Below are 24,846 nucleotides of genomic sequence, written 5' to 3' on the forward strand. Positions count from 1 at the left end.
GGGCACTGTGTTTCTTTTCAGTCCTCAAGGGAAGGGAAGAGCACAGTGCTGGCTCCAGGTTTCAGTAGGCCCCTGGGCGCCAGAACCTTAGTAGGCCCCTGGGTGACAGTGCCTTAGTAGGTCCCTGGGCAATAGAACTTTAGTAGGCCCCTGGATGACAGAGCCTCAGTAGGCCCTTGGGAGACAGAGCCTCAGTAGGTCCCTGGGCGATACAACTTTAGTAGGCCCCTGGATGACAGAACCTCAGTAGGCCCTTGGGTGACAGAGCCTCAGTAGGTCCCTGGGCGATAGAACCTTAGTAGGCACCTGGATGACAGAGCCTCAGTAGGCCCTTGGGTGACAGAACCTCAGTAGGTCCCTGGGCGATAGAACTTTAGTAGGCCCTTGGATCACAGAGCCTCAGTAGGCCCTTGGGTGACAGAGCCTCAGTAGGTCCCTTTGCAGTGGGATTAAAAATTCTAAAACTTAAACAGTTACCTATTTTATTCCCTAGTTTATCATTCCAAGCAGTCCCCTTATGGTTATTTTATATACAGACCCCTTATGGTTATTATATATACATCCCCCTCATTGATTATATTATATTAGCCCCCCCTTACCCTTCATGGCTTCATTATATACAGACCCTCTAACCCCCATGGACAAAATGTAATCAGTAAATGAGAAAAAAAGAATGTAATACTCGCCTCAGTCCTCATCTCCAGTCCACCAGGGCTCCCACTCTCCTTTCTTTATCTGGCTGTTTTGCTGGCACGCCAGGGGTACATGCACGGAGCTTTGTGGCGGCAGCACCCAGGTAATTCTATGTTACTGGGAACTGAGATTTGGCCATGTAGGCCCCCCTAACAGCTCTGGGCCCGGGAAATTGCCCAGGCATACCGGGTGCTTGCACTGCCCTGGATGAGCAGACCATTTCACGTTTTTCTAATTTGGTGCATAAGTTGCAGGCATTTGCCGGCAGAGCACACATGCCACTGGAATTTAAATGACATTGGCGGCATTTATGCAGTAACTGCGTTTGTTCACATTCAGCGAATAATTTATATTGTTTGTGTAAGGAAAAGTTATATAGTTTTCCAATACCAACCACAGTGGGGGGGGTTTGAGCCGGAACATCAGACCTAAAACAGAAATATTCAACATAGATCCGAACATTGTGGGTTCAGGTCTTCTTATCTCTAGTCCTCACCCCTTTATCGAGATCTTGTAGCCTCCTCCTTGACTTGTTCATCTATAAAATCTCTGACTGGCAACTTGGCGATATGTCCAGAAAAATCTAATGAAATGTTCATTTCATATTTCAAAGGGTTTCACATATGATATGTAAGGGTCATACACAGAAAATATGTGTTGGAAAAACATACAGACTGACAGCTATCTCAACTCATCCCATATACATATGTATACAAGTGTCCATATGGGTTTTGGTGCACGCGATTGGATTGTGGCGCATCGGCGCCGTGACAGAAATCGGGGGGTTGTGGACGTCGGACAACCCGACAGATTTGGACAAACAGCGGAATTTTGAAAAAGAATTGTGTCGCAAGATCAGCACTTACATGCACCGGGAAGAAGAAGGTGAACTCCGGCGGACCTCAGCGCAGCAGCGACACCTGGTGAATATCGGACGCACGACCTTAGTGAATCCCGGTAGACCCGAATCCTCGTCGGACAACGCGCCACGGGATCGCGACTAGACCGGGTAAGTAAATCTGCCTCTATATGTTTCTTGACCTCACCATTGGCTTTCCATACATATCAGATGGCCTTCAAGCTCAATAAAATTGGTTGGTGAAGCTTGAAACCATATAATGGGGGACATGTATTATCGTATCTGCGCACAAAAAACGCCGGGAATTTATGTTTTTTAGGGCGCATAATAGTTGTGGATCATTTATAATGAGTTTGCGTCAGAAAGAACAGATGTTTTCAACTATCCCGACACCTCCGGGGTTTTTTTTTTTCGCGCAAGTGGGTGTGGCCTAACTTTTCCACATTATATGTCAAATTTATGTGTATTTTGCCGGCATGTTTGGGTGCAAATTTAGGCGCACAATAGACCAGTAAAAAATTAAGGCGCAGTGCATGTAAGAGTTGGTCGCACACTTCATTACTGTTGCCATTTTTATGGCGCACGGCTGTTAGTGATTACTGGGTAGACGGAACTAATCAGTCGTGACAGTCGCAACAGTAATACATCGGGCTGACAATGCCGACAGTCGTCCTTGCGCCACAATTAGTAAATCCCCCCAATGTGTAAGACTAACTTCAGACTATGCCTATATAAGTCTGTGATCTAGTGTCAAAAGGCACAAGAGGCTACATCATCTTGTGAAGACACGTAAGTGCCCCCTAATCTATCTACCATTATTTAAATGAGATGGATGTTTTATAATTCTACATGGGGAAAAAAAAGTCTAAGTTCTCCACTGCAAAATTACTACTGTAACCACACGGATGGCAAAATGCCTAGAAGACTCGTGGGGTTAGTCTTTTATAAGGCGAACACAACCATCTCAAAATTACTTCCAAATATCCTATTTTTAAAGGAGTTTTCCTGGATTTCTGGAAAACTTAGAAACCGGAACATCCGATTCTTGTGACGCCGGAATACTTCTGGTCATCGGCATCTGCACCAGGTTCCACAGCTCCCATGGTACAAGATCCGAGGCTTCCTTGGACCACGGGACATCAAATTTGACGTCAGAGAAAGTGAAGCCCTGTGGTTTACTGGTACCATGGATTGGCCAAGCAAATCATGTCACCCCACTTGTACTTCCGTCTGGACACAGGTGCCAAAGACTGGAAGGATCAGTGATGCTGGATCTGGAGTTAGAACAAAGGAAGTACACCTGTTTTTTTAGATTTTTTCCCCCTCTTGCCCTTGTCCCAACTCTCTTGGAAATGTATTCCTCCAGTGTTAAATGTCAACAGCTTCCCCCAAGAAAACTCTCACGTGTTTCCTCTTCTTCTACTGCCAAGTGAGCATTCTTATATGGAATTATCTACAGTAGTTATTAGACATTTTAGTCTATATATTGTCTACATTGAACTTATTATTAATGGTTTCCGAGGCTCCCTCCAAATATAACTATAGCTTATAATTAACTATATACAAATTCAATGTTTGAGCAAAACATGTAGAGATATGCAGATAATAATAAACACAGAACTATGCTTCTTAGATATCCTACTGTCAAGTTGAGCCTTTAGTATTAAGATTTGGAGATCAAAAGATGTTCTCTTTTTATGATTGGAAGGAATCAGACATTGATAAATTTAAGTTTCCAAAAATACCCCAGAAGAAAAACTCCCAAGAAGTCCCAGCTAATTTACCACAAGATCCCACGAGTTCTACTTACCTTTCACTATATTCGATGCTGTGACGTTGTATCTATAGATCCCACAAATAGATTATCTGACAATTTTTTTCTAACCACATAGCGACTTGAAGGGATTTTACAGTTTCAGCAAATAATTTTTTTTCTTATAATAAAAAGCTATACAAAGTTTTATATGCTTTCTGTATCAATTCCTCACATTTTTCTAGATCTCTGCTTGCTGTCATTCTATAGGAAGCTAAATAGATAAATACTAGATAAATACTGGTACCTAGTCATGTGATGTCACACAGGTGCATGGCTCGTTATATCCCTGTTCATGTGATGTCACACAAGTGCCTGGCTCATTATATCCTTGGTCATGTGATCTCACACAGGTGCTCAGCTCGTTATATCCCTGGTCATGTGATGTCACACAGGTGCACAGCTCGTTATACCCCTGGTCATGTGATGTCACAGAGGTGCACAGCTCGTTATACCCCTGGTCATGTGATGTCACAGAGGTGCACAGTTCGTTATATCTCTGAACATGTGATATCACACAGGTGTACGGCTCGTTATATTCCTGGTCATGTGATCTCACACAGATGCACAGCTCGTTATATCCCTGGTCATGTGATGTCACACAGGTGCTCAGCTCGTTATATCCCTGGTCATGTGATGTCACACAGGTGCAAAGCTCTTTATACCCCTGGTCATGTGATGTCACAGAGGTGCACAGCTCGTTATACCCCTGGTCATATGATGTCACACAGGTGCCCGGATCGATATATCCTCGGTCATGTGATGTCACACAGGGGCAAAGCTCATTATATTCATGGTCATGTGATGTCACACTGGTGCACAGCTTGTCTTTGGAGGATCCCCTGTTTGCCCCATGATTCTCTGTGTACAGAATGACACTGGAAAGAAGCTACAATTATACAAATTTTCCTCCTTTTTACTGTGTTTGTGTCCTCAGGAGGCCAATATGATTAAACATTGTTGAAGAAGATGGATCAATAAGTTACTGCTTATTGATAAGCAATAAGTGAGGGGGGTTTGGGGTTGCAGTTTGGGCACTCCATCGCTAAAAGGTCCGCCATCACTGACATAGAGTGTTGAGAGCTGTGTGACATCACATGACCAGGGACTAGTTTTCATCCACAGGAAGTAAACAATGAAGCTTTGTTGATCTCGAAAATACTGAATTGATATAAAAAGTATATTGGAGAATTGTACAACTTTTCATTACACAAACAATATCGATCATTTCATGAAATTTTACAATCCCTTTAACCTGTCGATGCCCTTTTTCAATTTTACGGTTCCGTTTTTTAAGCCCCTATAAAAATCCATAACTTTTTTATGTTTCCATGTATTGAGCTTTAGAAGTGCTTGTTTTCTTCATAACCAATTGTACTTCCAAGTGGCAGTCCAATTTACCTTTAACACAACCCATTCAATTTCCTAGGACCCGAAGATCAGTGGGACCCTAACAGTAGTTAGATGTAGTCAGAGTGCTCCATGGGTTGCAGATACTATCTAAGGATATGGCATTAGGAGTGGATGGAAACTCTGCTTGGGGCCTACAAAAAAATCTGTCCCAACATAGTTTGCATTTCATGGACCAAACATGAGTGTCTGACACTGGCCAATCCCTTTGCTTCGCCATACATTTTATGCTGGAGGTGTAGCTAGATGTGAAGCGCCTGAGGCAAATGTCTCAAGTCCATCCCTGATCAAGGTTTGTCCAAATTTGACAACCCACTACATTTCAGTTCAAAATCTAATTTCTAACATCAAACGACTTCTATCACTAAAACAAAGACATCATTAATTTTGTGCCAACTTTTACCTGCATAAAATATTAACGAAAAATTTAATGAATTTTCAAAAATTGATATTGTGTATATTATAGACAATTGTGATGACAATGACCCTTTAAATTACAGAAAAATAAGCTGTTCCGAACAATTGGGCCAGATGTCTTTTATCACGTCTTTTCTCAGACTCTAGAATAGAAGAAATTTAAGAAAATTTTACAATAAAAAAAGTTCATTTCAGAAACTAGGGGGAAAAAAAGCAAAACAAATATACAAGATAAAAAAAATCCAGCCATAGATTACACCTTCCTTCTTCTTTAAATATAGTTACACAAACATAGATCAGATATACTGTAGTTCGGAGATGACTGTTCCTCTTTCTTGTTGTAGAGAAATTTATGTCAAAAGTTTTTTTAGAAAATTGAAAAATTCTGGCACCAAAAGGCCATTTCCTTAGAAACCCATTAGTGTGGACCACACTATGACAAGGGCCTTTTCCTTAGTCCTGGTACCGGAAGGTCTGAAGACTTCATGAGAGATATTCTTCTTTGATAGTCAGTGCTGTCGGTGATACCATGTTACTGTTACTGCTGCTGCTACTGCAAATCCCTCCCATCCCTCCAGTGGTGCCAACAGTGGGGGGAGTAGGCGTGGTAGTGGTGGCCTGTTGACTTTGCTGCTGCATCTTCTTCTTGTTGACTTTTCTTTCTTTTGCCCTTCGATTTTGGAACCAGATTTTTACCTACAGAATATGATAAATCCAGATGGTTAATATCTGACACACAGTGTACAGTGTTCAAAAAATTGTCAAAAAATTGGTCTGCTCCTGTCCAAGCTTAATCATAGTTTGCTTCCATTTCTCTATGGACATGGGAAAGACCTCATGAGTCCACCTCAATTTTTCAGGTGGTTTCATAACACAGCAGTTCATTAAAACATAACAGGTTGTCAGTGATTGAGAGCCTTCTTAAAGGGAACCTGTCACCAGGGACCTCATTTTCACTAAAGACAGATGGTAAAAACCCATCACACCTGCAGTGCATATCTGCCTCTCTGCCTTTTCTAAGCATTTGCATTACAATATAATTATGTGTTATAACTTACTCTTGCACCCTGACAAAATCCTGGGGTAGTCACAGGGGCTGGGCTTTGGTTTGGATGCATTTCAAAAAACAATATGTGACTTGTCTGAGCTGCAGGCTGTCCTCTATGTTTGTGCTCCTGTACAGCTCCTCCCTCCCCCTCTGATGTCAGCTCACCAGGCTGTGACCTCTGAGAAGGAGCAGGAGGAGAAGCTAGACAGGAGCACAAAGGTGGAGGCCATGCTCTCAGGAGTGAGTAACACAGAGAAGCCACATGTTGTTTTTTGAAATGCATCCAAACCAAAGTCCAGCCCCTGTGACTACCCCAGGATTTTGTCAGGGAGCAAGGTAAGTTATAACTCACAATTATATTGTAATGCAAATGCTTAGAAAAGGCAGAAAGGCAGATTTGCACTGCAGGTGTAATAAGCTTCTGCAACCTGTCCTAAGTGAAAATGAGGTCCCTGGTGACAGGTTCCCTTTAAAGAACTGTAAAATTATTCTGATCAAGTTTCAATAGATGTTGCCCAAATACTTACTCAGCCAATAACTGTTCACCCCAATTACCCTAAACACAAAAAATCATGGTTTCATCAAGCACACGTCCTCAATGGGCACAGCAAAAACTAGTGGTGGCTTATCTTCTTTTTGAAAATATGCAAAGAAGTTTTCCAGGATGGGGCAAGGAAAATAATGCCTTATTTTGCTACCTCGAAAGGCATCTCCCTTAACATCAAGCATGACTTTGAAGAAGCTTAATAATTGAGTTGTTTTTTAATTTTTTATTTATCTATTGGAATATATCTATTCCAAAAGGAAAAGATTCCCAACTGTATACAGCCCTGTTTCAACGTGGTTGCATCTCTTCAGTAGATTGTTTTATTTATTTCCAAATTTCCCAAAATCCCCTAGTGAAGAAACAATGGCTATAATTCTCAACACGCCTACAAGGCAACCTTAATTGGCAAAGTCTCCATAAGGAGAACTCTTACTTCCTGACCCTTCTATTTGAACAAAGGAATGGGCATTTTAAAATTCAAATTGCCCCAATTTTTTGACTTTACTTTTGCCCTACAATTTTGTAACCAGATTCTCACAAATTCAACCTTCATGGGTAAGTTAGGAAACCCTATTAACAAGTCTTGGAAAAATCAATGGTTTAGCTGGCATTCATCCAATACATATAACCTGAAAACTCTTTATTAAGTATTGTCAAAATGTTTTTTAATGAAGACTAAGGAAATGACTTACCTGTCGCTCTGTAAGTGACAATGTGGCTGCCAGTTCTGCCTTCCTACGTATTGTAATGTAGCGGCTGTAGTGAAATTCCTTTTCCAACTCGAGGCGCTGATGATCAGTGTACACAACCCGGTATTTGTCTTTTGTTCTTGTCTTGCCTAGAAGAAAACAAGAGAACCTTGTTAGACAACATCAAAAACTTGAGTTTCCTAACATATTATTTTCCTCCGCGTGAAAACAAATCCTGAAATATAAACTGATTCAGTTTCCCTGCAGAAGTTCAATTTCCCTTGTTTTTGGTCCTGTGTGACCAGAGACTAGAGATGAGCGGGATTCCTTTTTAAGTTCTGGTCCGGAGTTCAACTGCGCTTATGCGACCCAAACATGTTGCCAGATTGCTGGCTGTGCAGCCAATCTGGCAAATTGATACTCTTAACTACTAGCCAGGGCAGTGATTGGCCAGGGGGTTACCCTAGCCAGTCACAGGCATGACTAGCAGGTAGGGGATCATTATGGCGGATTGCCTGCATGGCCTCAAACTGGCAACATGTCTGGGTCGCAAAGTATACACCAGACCAACAGATCCAAACTTTAAGTTCTGGTTTGCTCCTCTCTGCCAGAGACACTTTCCTCTCTATTAATTTTGAATATCCTATTAATGTATTACAAAATATCAGAAAATACCTTAAAAAATAATATCTCAAACAACACCAACAACAGTTGTATAATATTTATGCAAACATAAATTGTTAGATTCAATTCTATGAATATTCTTTAAAAAACTGAAGTTGATAACGCTGTTGTTGAAGGGAAGGGGGATATATTTACAGGCTATGAGAGTAGGCAGTGGGGTCCAGTTTAGTTGTGTGATAAGCCAACTCCAACTCTGTAGACATACTTATGTAGACCAAGTTAGTGGTCAGATGTGAACTTTCCGAAAGCTCTTTGCGTGGGAAATGGCCAGTCGCCTAGTCATGGTGTACAAACTTCCTGCATTGATTGTATCCCTTCAATAAAGAAAAGATTCATCGTAATATTGGTGAGTGCCGCTTCTTCTTTCCAAGTTGGCAGTCAACCACTCTAAAGCCTCTAAAGCCACTGTGGCCGAACATGCATTCTACTTGCACTATGGCTCCGATGTCTTTCTTATTTTGATTAGCTTGGCCAAAAGAACAGATGTAAATGGAGAAAGTAACTCTTATCTCCTGAGTTAAAATTAATTTGGAGATTTCATCAGGGAGGGTCAACTAACTTATGTGTGTGGGACCTTCGACTTCACCTAAATTTTCCCCAATGGCAGATTTCTGGGGGAAATAAGGATCAAAAATAAAAAATAATTACCCTAAAATTCTGCCAATAAAGCAAAGTTTAGGTGGAATCCAAAGGCCCCATACACATTAGTTGCCCCAGCTTGCCGAAATCTTCATAGGAGCATCAAGGGGGTCATGCACATTCTAAAAAAAAAAATTAAATTTACAATTAAGCCCAAAACTAAATAAAAAGTGTCACCCATTTACTAAAAGTTATAGGAGTTAATTTGAAATAATTTATTTCGTTCATGCAAAGAATTGAAAATTAGGATGGATTTTGGTAAGTAGCTTGGAGGAGTCTATGAAGGACTTTCAGTTTTGCATATTGGGCCAACATAAAACTTTTGTTTGTCTTTCTGTAAAGAAAATGGTTAGTGTGTTTTAACTATAAATTCAAATACAACTGGATTATGGTCAATATAACATTTATAGGTATAGTATAGTACTGTACTTTATGCTTGGCTTCTTCATCTATATGATGTGCTATACATTATGGCCGCACAGTTTACATTCAATCACCTGGTTTTGTTGTAGGGAATTGTTTTGCTTTCATTTACTTTTACGGCCATTTTACTATGACATTAAGTATTGCAAAGGAATCATTTTTACCTTTACAAGGTCATATTGGTCCAGTTTCTGGATATTTCAAGCAAGATTGGGTTTCGTGCAGCCATATTTTATAAAATGAGTGGTGGTTCAGCAAACTTTACTCTAAATATTTATGATCACATGCAGATTTTATCAATTATCATGACAATAGGAATTAGATTTACCATCATGGTCAAGGATATGACTATAAGTCAACTCTACTTAGGAGGCACACTTCTCTGGCTTCAAGGTTCTGCTCCACTTTCTTGAAGTGTATAGGCCCCTTGTTATACCTCATCTACTGCCAACCTGTCCATGAAATGACTGGAGATCATGTGATAATACCGGTCTACCTCTAGGACCTCAATATTGTATTCAAGCATTCTATAATAAGGTCCTGGTAGGTAGATCTGTCATGGACAATTAGAGATCACATGACTCCCCATGACCTGCCATTTTATTAACAGACATGGCAGCTGATGAGGTACAAGACATTTCTGAACAAGGGACTTTACTTTACATATCAAGAAAACAGCGCATGTTTGGTAAATTACCTAATACCCTGCTCCCCCCACACACATTTTACAAGAAACTTGAAGTTAAGTAGCCAAGCCCTTTAATTTTAGGAAGGAGACAATTAGAAGCACCCACAAAAAACACAGCAACTAGCCCACATTAAAGGACAAGCCCTTCAAGGAAGTTATTCCTATCTGAAGCTTCAAGAACATGACCGTTATGAGGATTGAGATCTGGCACAAAATTTGTGGCCAGATCTTGACCCCCATAGAGGTCTATGGCACCCTATTTCGTTGGGCTGAGCACACAACGGCACTCACCCCTCCTCTACCGGCCGTGTGCAAGGTGCCTCTGACAGTGATACAGTCAAGATGTTTACAACTCAGTGACCTTATTTGGCCAGCTTGGATTTTCAGGCCAACACCTGAAGGTTGAAAGGGGTTGATTGTCACCCTTAAGATCAAAGGACCATGTAAAGTTTGTCTAGCACTTAATTATTGATTTTTCTATACTGTCAACAGATATTAGCTTACCCTTTTTAAACATGGAGGCCTGCTGTCTACATACATATCTTAATCATTTCATTAGTAAAAAATCAATATCTTAAGGTCCACCGCTTTTTTTTGTGACACTTTGCATTAAAAAATCTGCTTAACGCCATCGAAGGTGGGCTGCCAAATGTAATTATGCCATGAATGTCCCCAAGCAATACCTTCAGCTAGACGGTTAACCCACTAGGGGAATTCATTAAGACCATCGTTTTGAACCCAAGTTTTAAAATTCCCCGCAACTGGCAATTTGGCACTTGTATCCACTAAGAGACCTCCACCAGTTCTGACCTGTAGACCAGTTTTTGTTCTAGTACCCTCTGGTTTTCCAGCAGAGACTATAGTAAATGTGGCGGGATGGACGTTCACGCCACTTTTCGCCCTCCACTATCCCTGCTCTCTGCCCTGACCAGCCCAAACTGATGTGTGGGAGGTTCATGTGGTTGCCGTTACTGTATCTAAGTTACTTTGTTAGAAAAGATGTATTATTGGTATTCGGTTTCCAAAAACATATGATGGCCAACTATCCAATGTTGGATGATAGAAGAAGCTTGGAGAAGGGAGGACAATATAAGACCCTAGCATTGAACCTGATTGCTAGTGTTGAACATATGGGTCATTTAAGCTCCTAAAAGTTACAGATGATCAAGAGAAAAAGTTCCATGGAGGACAGAAGCTACATTTCTTCTCAGGGTCCCATAAATCTTTAGTTAAGCCCCTGTCCAAGTGCAATACTAGAGAGTAGTGTTAATGGGCATTGAATCACTCTTGCGAAAGGGCCCGTGCTTGGAGAAGGGGGGTCAATGTAAGGGACAGAGAGGTGGCACATGTCATTACAAGACTAAGCAAAAGCAAGGTGATAATCACAACCAACTAGAACTTGTTACTAGAACCTGTTCAGTTACAAATGGATTGTGATAATACTTATTACCTCCACATTGAAAAACAGAGAACCATTATTTTTTCCATATTGATTTTCTGTATTAGGAAGGGACGGCACCTTTGAGCTATTTTTACGTTGATTTCCACGTAAGCCGCCTGTTTATTTATCAGCATTAATGAGCCACTTCATTTATATTCCTCTGATGTATGATGATTTATAGCTATCCATGTGATAAGCCGCTATTAATTTCCTTTTGCGGCTGCAGACAACTGTCTAATCTGAGACCCACCTCTATTGATTCCTACAGAAGCTGAAGTAGTAATCGGTGGCACATTAACCCTAATTATGTCAAGTGAAAAGACTGGGAGGCGGAGATGATCCATTTTTTTTACAATTTTTTTAATTATTGATTTTTTTGTAATTCTGAACCCCCATTCACAGGTATCTCTATAGGTATGCTACATACAGGGATAGATTGCATCCAGCATTTAATCACAGAAACCTATGTGGTCCAGCCAACCACTTGTTTTTCCAGTCTACTATAGATCACCATTCTCAACATCAGTGGCCTTCACAGCTGCATCATTGACCTAAAGCCTCTACACACATCCATCCATCTTTTTTGAAGCTCATATCTTTAGCCATCCATAAGACAAAATGTATAATATATAATATGTTTCTGGGCATGGTCAAATAAATGAGATAATTAATGGCAAGTCTGTAGATTTTATAGATCCAGCTGACCTTCTAATAGGTAAGATGGACCTCCTGACTTTCCCCATTGGGCATGATCAGGGTCAGACAGCAGACCTTTTTATTCTTTCGGAAATTAGCCACCACAAGGGGCCCAGATGACCATGTATATGTCGGTAGAGATAGCTGTCAGCCAAACACTTATTATAGAGGTATTATCTAATCTAAAAGGTAGGATGGACCTCTTGACTTTCCCCATTGGGCATGATTAAGATCCCACAGTCAACATTTTTATTCTTTGGGAAATGAGCCACCTCAAGTGGCCCAGATGACGATGTCGGGAGAGATAGCTGTCAGCCATAAACTTATTATAGAGGTGTTATCTAATCTAATAGGTAGGATGGACCTCCTGACTTTCTCCATTGGGCATGATCAGGCTCAGACAGTTGATCTTTTTATTCTTTGAGAAATGAGCTACCACAAGTGGCTCGGATGACCTTGTATTTGGTCTCCTAGATGTTGGGAGAGATAGCTGTTAGCTATACACTTATTATAGAGGTTATCTAATTGGTAGGATGGACCTCCTGACTTTGCCCATTAAGCATGATCAGGATCAGACAGTTGGCTTGGTCTGCAGACCTTTTTATTCAGATGCTTTACTTTATGTATCAAGAAAGTGGTGCAGAGATTTTATAGATGTATATTGGTACATTACTCAGTATCCTGCCCCCTGCATATTAAAAAGAACTTAAAGTAAAGTGGCCAATCCCTTTAAGTCTTGTCCAGAGTGGCAGAATATTAAACTTTTAATAAAATTTTAAAAAACTAACATGAAAAAATGTTTAATAATCATTTCAGAAAAAATAATTTTATATAACCAAACTCACTTATTCCTAAAAAGACGTGTGCTAAGGGCATGAACTTCCAAAGGATGCACCTTTTTAAGATGAAATCATTCATTAACCCCAATGATAAAGGGGATATTGTCCCCTCTCTCTATATATAAACACTTTGGGGGGTTTATCACAACTCTAATGGGTTTATTGTGCTTTTTTTGTGCCTAAAAAGTCACATGTCCATATTTGTGCAGTTTTCTGTACCAGTACTGCGCCAATTTGTGATCCAATTATTACTCAATATTGTGCAAAAATTTGTTATGCAAAAATTGTGGGTCATAAATTGTGGGGGTTACCATCAAAAGAGTAGAGCAAATGTACGAAATCACTAAAAAAATAAAAATGGTGTATTTTAGAAATCATGTTTACCCACATAGCAGCAAAGACAACTACACTAAGAATTGAATAATCGAAAAAATTAGAAAATATTAAGAAAAAAACATAGATCCTATATTTGTGTTAAAATATATATTCCAATGATTTTCAAGGTTCCGAAAATTCAGAAAGGATGGAAGGATGTAAGATTCTTCTAAACTTCCTGGGAGCTTCACCATTCATATGTTATACGGTGTCCGTTCTATTGTATCAGGAGGAAGTCGGAGCCATTGCTGGTAAGATGGAGCTCTGGGGACTTTCTCATGCAATTTTTTTTCTTATTCTGTATTTTCAATGAGCAAGAAAAACCTTCTGAATTTAAAATGGAAGAATTGTGTCAAAGATCAAAGTCTCTTCCTTCTGTATCTCCACCCAGAACAACTCAAGACAAAGCCGGAGAACAATGGTATCTATGAAGTCTCCTGTCTCTCTCCTCCCTCTTCCTGCAAACAAGTCTCTCCAACATTTCACCATAGACGATTTACATCAGAAAAGCAAGGCCTTGTAACATTTTGATTTTTCTAAAGAGAATTACTTAGGGATTCAACTATTACCCCCACCCTCCAGACTCCCCAAAAAATGATTCTATGTACGTACATTATGTAATTTTTTTTATGTAGGTGTCTGTAATGAAGCTTTATTGTTAATCCTGGTTCTGATGACAATCCAACATTTTTAAAATCCAATTGTCACAGAGACCAACAAAATCCTGTCTGGGGTTACAATGATAAAATATACAGTTCCGACTTGCATACAAATTCAACTTAAGAACAAACCTACAGAACCTTGTATGTAACCCGGGGACTGCCTGTATATCCTTATACAGTAAATTATAATATATTATTGATTATGAGGACAAGTCTGTATAAATGGCACATAGAAGCTTTAAAAAGTTGTCTAAATTTTAGGGGATCTCAAACTTTTTCGGGCACTGATCAATGATTTAGCACGTTGTTTGATACCCATTAACTTCTTACATATGACAAGATGGCACATTTGTTAAAGTCTTACAAATTTTTTCGGTCCTATAGCACAATTTTATCTTAAAAAGGGAATATTTTTAACAGTGAAAAAGCTTAATACATACATATTCCCGTAAATCCTTAGGTGTCCTTAATAGGCAGGATAGATATTGATAAGATTTTCTTACATTTTTAGAAACCATAATTTTTCCAGTTTAGTCATAATATAAAATAACTTTATGGTCTTTTTTTAATGTGCCAAAAATACAGTTGTATGCATGATTGGCCAACAGGTATTCCTCTCTGGGCTCGGTCATAAGAAAAATAAAATGGCCATTGTTATTCATATTCAACATTTAATGAAAAAAATATAAAATGGTCAACTCGTCCTGCCTAAATTTGTCCAGGTTTATATATACTATAAGATAGTATTTACAACCTCGAGCTGTTACCTATTTACTAGGACACTTGTTGGGGGATTCTATTTCAATGGGATCTGCTGTCAAAAAACATGTAAATGGGGATACATGAGTTTTTTTATTTTCTATGGGATGGAAGCAAAGGTCAGGCAGGTCAGATTTTCTATTTTCTTCCTTGTTATTTACAGAAATAAACATTATCCCATCTGAAGTAATATAAAACCTTATAAATGACTTGACCTCGACCTTGTTGATCATGTGTTGAAATATTCTACTGATATTCTACGATTTTGGGGCAAAAAGTGATATTTTTAATAAAAAAAAATTTATTTAATTTAAATTTTTGGTTTTCGTGGGTTATATTTATTGCCCAAAAATGAAACTGGTTAAAAAAAAAAAAGTAAAAGCTGTTTCCAACCCTGTTTGACACTACAAAGCTAATGTTAACGACTTCCAAAGACAATAGGTCTATTGAAATCGCAGGGTTAAACTACTACCTTCTTTCACATGCTGCCCAGGCAGCCTTTGAACTGCAATTTGCAAAACATGCTTATTTGGTTTTTCATGGGGACTTGCTTCCACTTTCTAAGGAAAAAAAAAAAAAATCGGTCTTACCTTGTCCGTGCTCCTCACCCTTGCCTGGGATCAATACAAGATTTTCTATGAGACAACAGAAATTATATGTAATTACAAAATGTATGGTCTTGTCACCGAGCTATGTGGAATTCCATTGACTATAATTGGAAGACCAAACATTTTTTATGATTTTTTTTTATAAGCTGGTTATATATTACAGTCCAATGATTTTAGTAGATAACCAAGAAATCGTAATGATAACTTAATGTAGCATTTACTCGACCAGAAGACACTTACAATTGTTGAGGTTCTACAACAAGCAGGTGTTCACCTGTATACAGACGGTCCCCTACTTAAGAACACCTGACTTACAGGCGATACCTCGTTACAAACGGTCCTCTGGATGTTGGCAATTTACTGTGTTTTAGCCTTAGACTACAATAAACACCTGTAACAGTTATCACAGGTGTCTACAATGAAACTTTAGTGTTAATCCTGGTTCTATTGACAATCCAACATTTTTAAAATCCAATTGTCACAGAGACCAAAAAAATTTGGCTGTGGTTACAATGATAAAATATACAGTTCCGACTTACATACAAATTTAACTTAAGAACAAACCTACAGACCCTATCTTGTATGTAACCTGGGGACTGCCTGTATACTAAAATATATCTTCCAATTAGCTAACCTGGTAGGGGGGAGTCATGAGTAGGGGTGAGCGGGCGCCTTCAGGTTCGGGATTGCTGAGTTTTGCCAAACCTCAAACAAAAGTTTGGTTTGGGATACCTAAATGGGTCATACCTACCCATGACCCCTTCACACGTGCCATCTCAGCCAAGAATTCGTGTGCATTTAACAGGAAGAGGCGCGTTTGTCGTCATTTTACCTCGGATTGTAGCCCCCTGATAACTATGGAACATAGTGTTGGGCACGTTCCACCGACATTTAAATAATGACAGTGGCATTTAAAGGGCCATTGCCAACACTGATCACAGGTGTTACCTTTGGTGGTGAGCCGTAATCCAAACTTGTGGCAGAAGTCTGAGTTCGGGAACCCCCAATTTATGGTAGGGAACTAAACATTGCAGTTCGGGTCTACTCAACCCTAGTCATAAGAAATACCTGCCTAAGGCCTATATATATCATAAATAGAACCCCAAAAATGAATGGAAATATTGGGTTCTCTCATCTCTAATTATAAAGTATTTCAATAAGATACAACCAAAAATAACCCCCAAAAAATATTTGCCATTATAGGTTGGAATAAGCTCTAAAGAATATTATCGTGGCTACAGTTACACAATGTGGATGTGGGTCGACAATGAGAGGCAATAGCTGAGAATTCATGACAAATGAGATGTGGAAAAGGGCAAAAGTAATAAAATTAAGTGGCCTTACACATCGACAGATGAAGGTTGGACGGAGCTCTACATAGCCTTACCCAATGAGATTTGGGAAGAATAGGGTCATAAAGGTAGGTTTCAACATATCTGGCAGTAGTTTACTTCCTTCTTCCTACTTAGAACTCATATACACTCCGGTGACCTGAGTGCACTTGGGTGGAAGAGAGGGCTAGTTGCCGAATCTTATATATAAATGATAAACGGCGAACCTAAGACTCAAAATTTTTCTAGAAGAACCGATAGGAAACAGGTTATGAGGAATAGTAAATCTTTACCCAACAACACAATATTTTTCGAATAAAGATTTTTTTTACCTACACCCTAATTTCTAATGATAATGTCGGTACTTAAGATGCTTTTCTATTGTTCGTAAAAAATTGGATTAGAAGGATTAGAATTGTTAGAAGGTTTACATCATAAACTATTAACAATAAGATAGTTCTTGGCTAATATATGCAAGAGTTAAGTTCATATAATCGTTTTTTTATCGGGGAATGTACTAAAATGAGTGAATGATTTCCTTCAAAAATCTCTAAAATCTAAGATTATTAGTAGCAAAAAATAATTGAATTAAAAATGTAATGGCTAGTAGAAAATTTAATGGTGCTTAAATGAAGTTATAATAATATCAAGGCCAGCACCAGAACTGGGCATACCCGGGCAAGTGCCACGGACCCAGAGCTGCTTGGGGGGGCCCACATAAGCCTGTACATAAGGAATTGGGGGAGAGGGCGCTGTATCTAATGAATCCATAGGGTGTAAGGGGGGCTTTATGTCAAATACCCATGAGGTGGCTGTATATAAAATAACCATAAGAGGGGTGTTCAATAACCTAGGTAATGCCATGTGAGTTTACTGCAAAGGGGCCCACTAAGGCTCTGTCGCCAAGGGGCCTACTATAACCTAGAGCTGACCCTGAATAGGATAACAATAACAGTATCTATCTATCTATCTATCTATCTATCTATCTCATATCTATCTATCTATCTATCTATCTATCTATCTCATATCTATCTATCTATCTATCTATCTCCTATCTATCTATCTCATATCTATCTATTTCATATCTATCTATTTCATATCTATCTATCTATCTCCTATTAATCTATCTCCTATCTATCTATTTCATATCTATCTATCTATTTCATATCTATCTATCTATCTATCTATCTATCTATCTATCTATCTATTTCATATCTATCTATCTATCTATCTATCTATCTATCTATCTATCTATCTATCTGTATCTATCTATCTATCTCCTATCTATCTATCTATCTATCTCATATCTATCTATCTATCTATCTATCTATCTATCTCATATTATTCCTTACCAGTTGAAATAATTTATTACTGAATTAAATAACATCGTTATTCAAATTTACCTATCTACAATGGCAACATTCACTGACATAATACCGCACAATTTCATGTCGTACTGCTATAACCTATAAAGTATCATCTTTGCTGTTTAAACTTTGCAGGCGTGATTTATAATTGATGTTTAATAGGCAATGGCAAATAAATGGTAATAAAGTCTATACCTTACAAGGGCCTTTAAAAAAAAAACACAACCATATAAAATCTCCGAGCTGCAAGGCAAATACTTTCATGCAGAACTTGAAAGCTTAAGGTAAATTCTCATATCTTTATTATCAGCAATATATTAAACTTTGAGCTCAGGTTTAAACACTGAAAGACTGCGCTCTACTACATCCATAAATATATTGGTTATACTAGTAATATATAGCAATGTAAATATTCATAAAAATGTATTTCTCTATATTCCAATATAAAGGAACATTTTATCTTTTTTTTTTTTTAAATAATCCATTTATTATAGTTATTACTATTATTATTATTATTATTTCAGCTGTTATTTATATTTTTAGATTTTATGAGGATTATAATTATATAAAATGACAATAAATATATACTAGTAATATCATTCACATAGTCCAGGAGGGGACCGCCAGGGCTGTAACTAGGAAAGGCAGGGCCCCATAGCAGACCGCTGAATGGGGCCCCTTACCTTCTCAGAAAATAGACATAATTGTATACTCATAAATTTATACATTCTTACACACATACACACATTTATGCACACACATGGACACATTAATGCATATATATATATATATATATATACATATATATATATATATATATATATACCATATATACTTGAGTATAAGCCAACCCAAGTATAAGCCGAGGCCCCTAATTTTGCCACAAAAACCTGGTAAAACCTATATTTTTTTACTTCAATATAAGTCAAGTTTGGGTTTTCAGCACATTTTTTGTGCTGAAAAACTAGGCTTATACTCTAGTATATATGGTATATATATTTATACACTTACATAGTCCCCTCCCTCTCCTCCGACATTTCCAATCCGAGCTGGAGATTCATGCTATGCACTATGGAAGAAATGCTATGTTATATACATATAACACTATGCAATGTGCAGAATAATATGTACATAATGGTGCACATCCTCCATTCTTTAGTGTGTCAGGTCAGATGCCGGGGCCGCCTGACCCCAAGGGCCCCATAGCGGCTGCTATGGCTGCCACTGCTGTAGTTACACCCTGTAGACTGCATCGCATGCATCTTATGAAATTATTGGGCTAAGGCTCTATGTGGCTGGTCAGGACATGGCGCGCCTATACATCACACTATAAGTTCGACTTACACCCGACTTACAGACGACCCCTAGTTACAAACGGACCTCTCGTAATTGGTAATTTACTGTACTTTAGTCCTAGGTTACAATAAACAGCTATGGAATTATCACAGGTTTCTGCAATGAAGATTTATTGTTAATCCTGGTTCTTATGACAATCCAACATTTTTTAAATCCAATTGTCACAGAGACCAAAAAAAAATTGGCTGGAGCTACAATTATAAAATATACACTTCCGACTTACATACAAATTCTACTTAAGAACAAACCTACAGACCCTATCTTGTACGTAACCCGGGGACTGCCTGTATATAATATTTTTGCTTTTGGTCTGAAAGTTTTATGGAGTGAAAACTGTGTACCTGTTTATATATATATTTTTTTAGCTATTCTCTTTGATTTATCTGCGATTCTGATTTCCTTTAGATAAATAGCACATTCACTATAAATAACGACAAAAAACGAAGAAGGAAGTCGAAAACAACCAATTATAACAAAGTGGAGCATTAAAACCCCCCCCGCAAAAGACAACAATTAAAAAAAAAACAGATTACTGCTCCGGAGAACAGATAAATGTGCCCCATTGTATTTCCGAGACTAAAAGAAATTAGAATTTGAAGAGGAGAATAATATTAGTCTAATAAATAAACAATTTTGGGAACTTGGTGCAACCTTTATTAAATAGTTTCCTACGCCTGGTGGGGACTAGAGTGTACAGGCAGTCCCCGGGTTACATACAAGATAGGTTCGGTAGGTTTGTTCTTAAGTTGAATTTCTATGTAAGTCGAAACTGTATATTTTATAATTGTAGATCCAGACAAAAAAAATTTTGGCCCCAGGGACAATTGGAGTTTCAAAGTTTTTTGCTGTAATGGGACCAAGGATTATCAATAAAGCTTCATTACAGACACCTTACAGCTGATCACTGCAGCCTGGGACTATAGTAACATCCAGAGAGCTTCACCAAAGGTCAGAGGGGTCTGTCTGTAACTGTCTGTAAGTTGGGTGTCCTTAAGTAGGGGACCTCCTGTATTTGCAAATTTTTCTTGACTTTTTAGGTGCAAATGAGTGTCATGTAACGCACGAACGTCTGTCGCAAAGCAGGAAAACCACAGTGCCACGAGCTTCATAGAAAAAATACAAAATAAAAATAAAAAAATCAACAAAAAAGATACATCTGCCACTAAAATTTTAATTTACTGTGATATATCTACTTTGTAATGGAACGACTTTCCACAAGGATACACCGTATATTTATGATGGTGGGAGGGATAGCTGTAAGTTCTGGGCTGCAGGACTTTTATTCTGAAGACTGGGGGATCTTAGAGATTGGACCCCTATTCATCATGGAGTGAAACATATACTAGCAATACAGCATCACTAGTGCATGTAGGACTAAGGAATCGGATATTAACTGTATTATGTTTATTTTATTATTTGCTTACATTATGCACATACAATATCATAAAATATTAGACAAAAAAAATATAGATTATTCTATTCCATGTTTTTTCTATTACAGTCATTCTTTCATTTTATCTAAAAATTGTGTACTATAACACTGTGTTTGCGTAGGTTTCCTCCAGGTCCTCCCACACTCCAAAACATCTTGATTAGACTGTGAGACCCATTGGGACAGGGACTGATTTGGCAAACTTTGTGCAGCGCTGCATAATCTGTGTGCGCAATATAAATAAAGAATTATTATTATTATTATTATCATTATTTATTTAATTATTAGAATGGCTGGTTTTTGGTAGTTCCTTAACCAAGGTGTCATATTATCGATATGGTGAAAACTGTTTAATTCACCGAAAATTTGATTTAAAAACAATTATCAGTAACGTTTTCCTAGTTTTTGATTTTTTTTTAAATTTATTAGACTAATATTATTCTTCTCTTCAAATTTGAATTCTTTTGAATTTTGGAAACACAATGCGGCTCAGTTATCTTTAGTCCGAAGCCGTGCGCCATCATTTTTTTTGTTTGGGGCGGAAGGGCTTTTCTGTTCCACTATTTTATCATTGGAGGTTTCGGACTTCGATAATTCCTCTAACTTTTTTTTTTTGTTGCTAGTTATAGTGAGCACAGTATTTTTTGGGGGCTGATGTATTTTTGCTTCCCTTGTTATGCTTTTTGTCGCGCGATGCCTGGATGTAGGCGATGAACTTAGGCAAATGCGCCACAAACCAGGAGCGCACAAAAAAGTTGCAAAAACTCAAAACTAAAAAAACTAAACCAGACCACAAAAACTAAACCAAAACTGAAGTGTGAAGCAATTTTCTTTGATCCATTTTGGCTTATATGTTTTATATATTTATAGCTATCTATTTTGCTTCAGTGTCTATCTATCTATCTCATATCTATCTATCTATCTATCTATCTATCTATCTATCTATCTATCACCTATCTATCTCATATCTATCTATCTATCTATCACCTATCTATCTCATATCTATCTATCTATCTATCTATCTATCTATCTATCTATCTATCTATCACCTATCTATCTCATATCTATCTACCTACAGTATTTCTCTTTCTATCTTCAGTATCTATCTTCTGTATAAATTAAAATTATTATTATTATTATTATTACTACTACTATTACCTATGTAGAGTATCTATCTATTTCTCTATCTATCTATCTATCTATCTATCTATCTATCTATCTATCTATCTATCTATCTATCTATCTACAGCAGTGGTTCTCAACCTTTCTAATGCTGTGACCTCGCAATACAGTTCCTCATGCTGTGGTGACCCCAAACCATGCAACTCGCAGTAAAAACACAGTAAAATTGCGGCTCCGATGGCTTTAGACGACCCCCAGTTTTGGTCGTTCGATCCCCGCTGGGGTCCCGACCCACAGGTTGAGAACCACTGATCTACAGTATCTATCTCATATCAATGTGTCTAAATACAATCTATTCATACAGTATACAATAAAAACATTGAAATTCTCCCTTTTGGGAGAATAAGATTAATTTGGTCTTGATCATAAATGAGACAAAAAGTTCCAAACCAAAACACTCGCTTATTGGTATCTCATTAATATGGTTTATGTTGATATTTTATCTGAAGTTCTAAAAGTTCAATCACTAAACTACAGAAAAGTCACAAAGACACAGACAATATAAATAGAGATAATACTGAATGTTATATTGTAAATACAAAAAGTGCAATGTCGGGGATTAATAGATGGATGGACATTTATGGTCTAGGTTGACGTTTTTATGATTTTTGTACTACGCATTTATAGCAAACAAATACGACCAATAAAATCTACCAATATAGTACATGACAAAGCCTGGTCATACACATGTGATTTGTCAACGAGGTTCTTGATGTATCTCGAAATTATGGTCAGCGATGGGGAAAAGATGCTTCATGGGCCCCCAGAACGTGCAACTAGTACCTCTGTGCTCCCTCCAGTTACCCCCCTACATTTATCAGTATCTAATACCCTAATTTCCACTGATATTGACTGGACCTTATTGGGGGGATAAGTGACCTCCAATATTATCTGATGATCGCTGGATCTATTTCCCGCTAAAAGACTACATGTCAAATTCCTGAAACATAATATATATATATATATATATATATATATATATATATATATATATATATATATATATACATGGGGATGGAAAGAAAATAATACAGCTGCTATATAACAGGTTGTACTGTATAAATCAATTACCAAATGAAGGGGGGGTAATACAACCTGTCTCTATATGCCATATTAGGACGTAGAGGTAATAGTAGGGAGTCACCCATTCGAGCCTGTATCAATCATATGACCTATTGACTCTAATGGCAACTGTATAACGCACCATTTTTACTGCAAGCAATAAGTCAGGAGAAATGAGGACGTGTCAGCTGCTTCCTCTTTCGAAAACAGATGAATTAAGGGTGTCCTGACGGAAGGACCCCCTGTGATACGCTCAACATCAAAAGAAACTGATTTGTGCTAGGGAGTTGTCCTTGTTAGGATATTGCAGATGTAGGTAATACAAGATGAAACCATGGTCTCATAATAATTCTCTGGTTTGCGCCAGTTCCCATCCACCGATCCACCCAACAAATATCCGTGGTCATAGTCTACCCGTATAAGTTATAAAAAAAAAATTAAAATGTCAAGGACAACCAATATGACAATATTCTCCAACAATAATAGCTTCGATAATAATCTTCAACCATTTTGACCATATTTGTATATTGGGCCATCAATCGTTAACAACCCACATAAGGCAAACAGGTAGAAAATATAGAAAAAAAACCCAAACCCCAAAAAATGACAACATGCTAAGAAATTACGACTGAATCCAGAGAGAAAAAAACACCATAGAATTATATCAGACCAGATAAATTGGCACAGGTTTAAAAAAAAAGACAAAAAATAGCCAACAAATTAATAAAACAAAGCGAAGTAATAAAATAAAATAACATTAAAATTTCAGATTAATGGCCAAATCAAAAATAAATTGCTGATATCATAAGAATTTGGTATCCAAACATATCTCATAAAAATCATACAAAATAAATATATAGTCATATTTTTAAAGGAAATCTTTTCACAGGTCACCATTAATATCTAATAAAATTATTAAAAATAAATATATTGTAATTTTTTTTTTTTTACAGGAAATTTTATGACTGGACAAGTTATTTACTATCTAGATAAATATGAATACAACGTACTCACCGTTACTGGGGTTACTTTGTGGCACTCCGCTGCGCCTCATCCATTCGTAAGGATTGCGCCTTTGTGCATTGGGGGACAAGGGGGGTGCAGTGCTGTTCATTGACGGTGGCAAAAGTCCAGAACCTGGTGGTTGAACAGGATTAAAATCGGAGGGGCTGAATCCAATCTGTCCAGGGTTGGCAGAAGATGCTGTTGGTCCCGGTCCATAAGCATGCCAGTCATCTCTGCTCGGAGCATACGGGGAGCTCCAGGAGCCACCAGGTTGGCCGTGATGTGGATCGCTGTTAATCCCAGGGACGTGATGGTAGCTGGCGAAGTCAGAATACTGAGGAGGTGCAGGAACATAATTTTGAGGGTTTAGATTTAGACCAGGGTGCCTGACAGGGTTGGGGTACATATTGCTGTCCTTATCCAAAAGATAACCCACATACATTTTCAAAGATTAGTCCAGTGCACATAATGTGCCTCCCAGCTGTGTCATGAGAGTTTTCTTCTCAACTCTGCTCCACTTCTTCCTGGTTGGACTGTTGTTCCCTTCACCTTCCTTGGCAGCTGACTAGCTATCACTTTGATAGGCACCTCCCTGTCTAAACCCTTTTATTGGGCCGGTAGGCCCTACGATTTGCATTGAAAGACAGCTTTGCATTTCAAAGGGACTCAAGTGCAAGAATCAAAGTGGAAGCCACTAGGTGAATTCAAATAGTACAAATTGCTTAACAGATAGCCCCGGTGTGTGTCAGTGTGTGTGTGTCTCCAGGGAAAAAAAATCATCCCAAGGACAATACTACAAATTCAATTAACAAACCAAAGCA

The 24,846-nt window shown here is 38.1% G+C and overlaps 1 protein-coding gene across 2 annotated transcripts; it reads right to left on the minus strand.

Annotated features, from left to right (window-relative positions):
* Positions 1–5,164: 5,164 nt before the first annotated feature.
* CDX1 (caudal type homeobox 1) lies at positions 5,165–24,585 on the minus strand. Of its 2 annotated transcripts, XM_072150609.1 has the most exons (4): positions 24,035–24,585; positions 15,273–15,317; positions 7,480–7,625; positions 5,165–5,888 (listed from the first exon to the last, which is right to left on the minus strand). In XM_072150609.1, the coding sequence occupies exons 1-4, from the start codon at positions 24,465–24,467 to the stop codon at positions 5,676–5,678; spliced, it is 837 nt and encodes a 278-aa protein (XP_072006710.1). In that variant the 5' UTR covers positions 24,468–24,585; the 3' UTR covers positions 5,165–5,675. The 2 variants fall into 2 exon arrangements, with proteins under 2 accessions (XP_072006710.1, XP_072006711.1); XM_072150610.1 differs by lacking the exon at positions 15,273–15,317 and having other exon boundaries at positions 5,167–5,888.
* Between the last annotated feature and the right edge of the window lie 261 nt (positions 24,586–24,846).

Source organism: Engystomops pustulosus, chromosome 4 (genome assembly GCF_040894005.1).
Source record: "Engystomops pustulosus chromosome 4, aEngPut4.maternal, whole genome shotgun sequence".
NCBI classification, from domain to species: domain Eukaryota; kingdom Metazoa; phylum Chordata; class Amphibia; order Anura; family Leptodactylidae; genus Engystomops; species Engystomops pustulosus.

Coding starts and splice junctions, on each gene's coding strand:
- CDX1 (XM_072150609.1), bottom strand. CDS start 24,467: ATGTATGTGGGTTATCTTTTGGATAAGGACAGCAATATGTACCCCAAC. Junction 7,626..15,272: donor GGGTGAGGAGCACGGACAAG/GTAAGACCGATT, acceptor GTTTTCTTCTAG/GCAAGACAAGAACAAAAGAC. Junction 5,889..7,479: donor TGTCACTTACAGAGCGACAG/GTAAGTCATTTC, acceptor CATATTCTGTAG/GTAAAAATCTGGTTCCAAAA.